The sequence below is a fragment of the Sinocyclocheilus rhinocerous genome, unplaced genomic scaffold (genome assembly GCF_001515625.1).
Source record: "Sinocyclocheilus rhinocerous isolate Xijiao unplaced genomic scaffold, SAMN03320098_v1.1 scaffold1645, whole genome shotgun sequence".
Classification (NCBI taxonomy): domain Eukaryota; kingdom Metazoa; phylum Chordata; class Actinopteri; order Cypriniformes; family Cyprinidae; genus Sinocyclocheilus; species Sinocyclocheilus rhinocerous.
The window spans coordinates 118,336-122,888 of NW_015643341.1; the positions used below are offsets into that span (position 1 = coordinate 118,336).

The 4,553-nt window shown below is 33.5% G+C and overlaps 1 protein-coding gene across 1 annotated transcript in view; it reads right to left on the reverse strand.

Moving 5' to 3' along the window:
* Positions 1 to 342: 342 nt before the first annotated feature.
* The window catches only part of nicn1 (nicolin 1), an 18,293-nt gene continuing 14,082 nt past the window's right edge, over positions 343 to 4,553 (reverse strand). The window contains exons 4-7 of the mRNA XM_016574748.1: positions 3,566 to 3,679; positions 2,948 to 3,016; positions 490 to 594; positions 343 to 415 (exon numbers count right to left, since the gene is read on the reverse strand). Coding sequence (XP_016430234.1) covers positions 374 to 415; positions 490 to 594; positions 2,948 to 3,016; positions 3,566 to 3,679 — 330 coding nt within the window. The 3' untranslated portion in view covers positions 343 to 373. The remainder of the gene's footprint in view (positions 416 to 489; positions 595 to 2,947; positions 3,017 to 3,565; positions 3,680 to 4,553) is intronic.

A 4,553-nucleotide genomic window follows, 5' to 3' on the forward strand; every position in this document is an offset into this window, starting at 1 on the left:
GACAGACAGACAGACAGACAGAGACAGACAGACACACACAGACAGATAGATAGAGACAGACAGATAGATAGACAGACAGACAGACAGACAGACAGATAGATAGAGACAGACAGATAGAGACAGACAGATAGAGACAGACAGATAGAGACAGACAGATAGAGACAGACAGACAGACAGAAATTTCATGTAAAATAAGTTAAAATATTCTGGAACCTTAAAATAAACATTAAATAGAATAAAATAGCAATAAAACACACTGTATATAAACAGTAATTCTAATATTAAATATTAAGTCACTACTTTAAGAAATTAAATTATAAACTGAATAAACAGTCGATGATCTTGAAATATGGTTCAATTTTCAGCTTTCCCGTCATGTGTACGATAGCAATTTGACATCATAAGAGCCTTCCACCTGCAAATGGAATAAACATGTTAATTCAGTTCAAAAGAAGGATAATGATATCGGTTGATAGAAGTGCGACTCACGTCGAAACGTCCGATGGAAGCTGCGGTTTGGCTCGCCTGCATTATCTCAGTGAGTGCCCACATCTGCTGAATGCTGGAGGAAACCGTCTCTGGATCAGGAAGTCCCTGGCGAACCAACACACAAACATTAACTGCAGCATTGCTCTGTTTATTAAAGGTATAGTGCACTCAGAAATCATCATCTTTGCTCACCCTGACGTTTTTAACCTTTAGCATTTTGCTTATACACAGAACACCAGCCAGCAGAGTGTGTAAAATAAAACACAACAAAATTAAACAAAAAATACAATGGGAAGAATCGTTGTATTTGTGAAGTTGCAGATTCATTTATGACCAGCAAGTGGCAGTAAAGTACTGTCATAGAGAGGAGGAGAATTATTTTTGCAAGAATCAATATTTTTTTAAATATTTCTTCTAAAGCACATATAATATTCAACCCATTTTCTAAAACCTTTTTTTTTTTTTTTTTCCTTCTGGAAGCTGCGGTTTGGCTCGCCTGCATTATCTCAGTGAGTGCCCACATCTGCTGAATGCTGGAGGAAACCGTCTCTGGATCAGGAAGTCCCTGGCGAACCAACACACAAACATTAACTGCAGCATTGCTCTGTTTATTAAAGGTATAGTGCACTCAGAAATCATCATCTTTGCTCACCCTGACGTTTTTAACCTTTAGCATTTTGCTTATACATAGAACACCAGCCAGCAGAGTGTGTAAAATAAAACACAACAAAATTAAACAAAAAATACAATGGGAAGAATCGTTGTATTTGTGAAGTTGCAGATTCATTTATGACCAGCAAGTGGCAGTAAAGTACTGTCATAGAGAGGAGGAGAATTATTTTTGCAAGAATCAATATTTTTTTAAATATTTCTTCTAAAGCACATATAATATTCAACCCATTTTCTAAAACCTTTTTTTTTTTTTGTTCCTGCTGCATATGATGTTTCTGAGTATTGGTCTTTTATCAGGGTTTCTGCAGGTCTTAAAAAGTCTTAATTCATGCTTCCACAAATTAAGGCCTCAAAAGGTCTTAAATCAGAACTGAAAGTCTTAAATTCATAAAGTCATGACATTAAATGTTGCATGCATTGTAAAAAAGTGAACATCTTCCTCAGTATCTTTGTTTTCCAATACAAATATCTAAACATCCTTAAGTAATAATACATTAACTTGAGATGCAAATTGAACATATGAAGTATTGTTTTCTAATATATATATATATATAGTTTATGCTTGAAACAAGAACAAATGTCTGACACGGGGTAATAAAACTTTATTTCCCTTTGAATAAAGTAGATTTTTCTGAGCCCGTTGGCCCGTATCTTGTATTAATCGTGAACTCAATTCATTTTGATCAACATGTATCTTCATTTAAGAATCTTTAGACATTTGTACCAGAAAACAAGAAAAAATACAGAGGATCATTTTTTTTGCTTTGCAGTGTGATCAGAAGGTTCAGAAAATTTCATTTCCAGTGTTGGGGAAACTTACTTTTAAAAGTAATGCATTACAATATTTCATTGTAAATTTAAAAGTAATGCTTTACTAGTTACTTGGAAAAAGTAATCTGATTACATAACTCTTGTTACTTGTAATGTGTTACCCCAACAATGGTTATTTCCATAGTCTAGTGGTGCAGAGCTATTCAAACCAAAAGCTGAATGAAAAAGTAAGGGAGATCTGAGATCTGTTACAAGTTGAACTTTCCAAACTTGGAAACTGTTGCCAATAAAAGACATGTAGATTTAGAGACCATATTGTAGTGTTATTCAATTTATTCCTTGAATTTTCTTTACTTGGTCTTAAATAGGTCTTAAAAAGTCTTAAACTAACCTTCATAAAACCTGCAGAAACTCTGATAATACAATATAATAATAACAACATTTAATAAGTTATTATTAACGAAAACGTATTCACACAGTTCCTAAAACTCCAAGTTCATAAGTGCCTTATAAAGTTACCACTGAACATGTGTTTTTCCTCCAAAGAAATACTGCAGGTAAACAACAAATTATGAATTACGATTACTTCCTCTGCTTCTCAGGTGGTGAAACGGTTTAAATAAACATTAAGTTGAGCATCCATCAATAAACTTAAGAGACACTTTCAAACCATCAAACAAGCGTCTTACATTTCTAATGCAAATGACAGCTAAATGAGAACTGGGACATGGCCACAATGCTGAGTGATTGAAAAAACGACAACCTGCGAGTTTCAGACATTTCCGTAATTATCTCTTCAGACTGTTCTGAAGCCACGGCGTTAATTAACACCTCACAGCTGCATAAATACATAGAAACTACAGAGACGCTTGTGTGTTGCTAAATGAAATGGCATTAACAGTCTTTCAAGGGAGCATTGTATATGCTATTAAACAACACGTTTTTCAATATTCATTAGATGACAGCTGTTGCACATTATACAACAAACTTACACAGTAAGACACAAAATACTCACATTCAAATCAAGAGGTTCCTCTACAGGTGTGAGAGTGGATATCCAGGCAGGAACGTCTCGCTCCGAGTCCTTCTCAGACAAACACAACACATCAAGGTTTTAGTCAAATACTGATTAAAACAAAATGAAAAACAAAAAACAATCTAGCAAAATAAATAAATAAATAATAACAGAATTGGCAAACAAATTTCAGAACAAAATAAAAGTTCATAAAATTAACTTCAAACAAACACAGAAAACCAAAGTAAGTGTTGGAGTGTTGGAAAGAAAAAACTAACATCCACTGATCAACTCTGTAGGTTTAAACAAAACAAAAACCAAGCAAACAAAATGCAAAACAACAACAAAAAACTAAAACAAAAACACAGAAAACCAACCAAACAAACAACATAAAACATAAAAAGAAAAGAAAAATAACATCCACTGATTAATTCTGTTTTGGTACTTCTTCAAACTAAACAAATCAAAACAATATCTATCTATCTATCTGTCTGTCTGTCTGTCTGTCTGTCTAGCTATCATCTATCTATCTGGTTTAACATACAATCCAATTGCAGGCATAATTTTGCAGTTCCTTTTATATTGTGACACAAACAACAATATCTTGTACATGCAAACCTCTTTTGCACACGGGTAAATGTTAATTTCCTCAATGCTGAAATTAAGCCATTCGGAGGAGGGCTGTCGCAAGATGAGTCTCACTGTCGTCACGTTATCAGGCTCCGTCAACATCTGAAAACCCCAAAAAAGAGAAGAAAAGACCTCAGCAAGAAGTGACACACATTTGGTTGAATGTGGGGCCTTTCATGCAGCTATCAAAGAAACAAAAGAGGTCAAATTAAGAACGAACGTCAGAATTTAACAGAGACTAAGGACGTGTGTTTCCAAGCCTTAATTAACTAGACAGAATAAAACCCTGACAAAAGAGACACTGATTTCACAAGTTTCTTGTAGTAATCTGCAATACAGAACTGCTCCAAACACTTGACGTTTGTGTTGGGGTTGATGTTTGTGAAGCGTGCGAGCTAAACAACATCAAAGTTTCCTTCTACTTCAGCTGACAGCCTGATACTTGAGGGACTGTTTCTGTACATTTATTGCTTGGAGCTTGTTCATGTCAGATTGTTTCTCTGGAAAGATCTTCTGGAAGCACACACTGTGTTCTTTCATCTCTAATGATTATGCTTACTGTATTATAATATGAGCACAAATATATTAGATATAAAAAGTTATTATACTCTATCGTTCAAAAGTTTCTTAATGACACCTCTTTTTAAAAGTCTCACCAAAGCTGCATTTACTTGATTAAAAATATAGTAAAAACTAGTGCTGTCAAACGATTAATCGCATCCAAAATAAAAGTTTTTGTTTACATAATATATGAGTGTGTAGTGGGTTTATTTATTGTGTATATATAAATACACACATGTATATACATTTATATATTTATATTATTGTATTTTATATTATATATAAATATATTTAATATATAAACATAACATATTTTTCTTAAATATATACATGCATGTGTTTGTATTTATATATACATAGAACAAAATTATAAACGCAACACTTTTGTTTTTGCCCCCATTTTTCATGAGCTGAA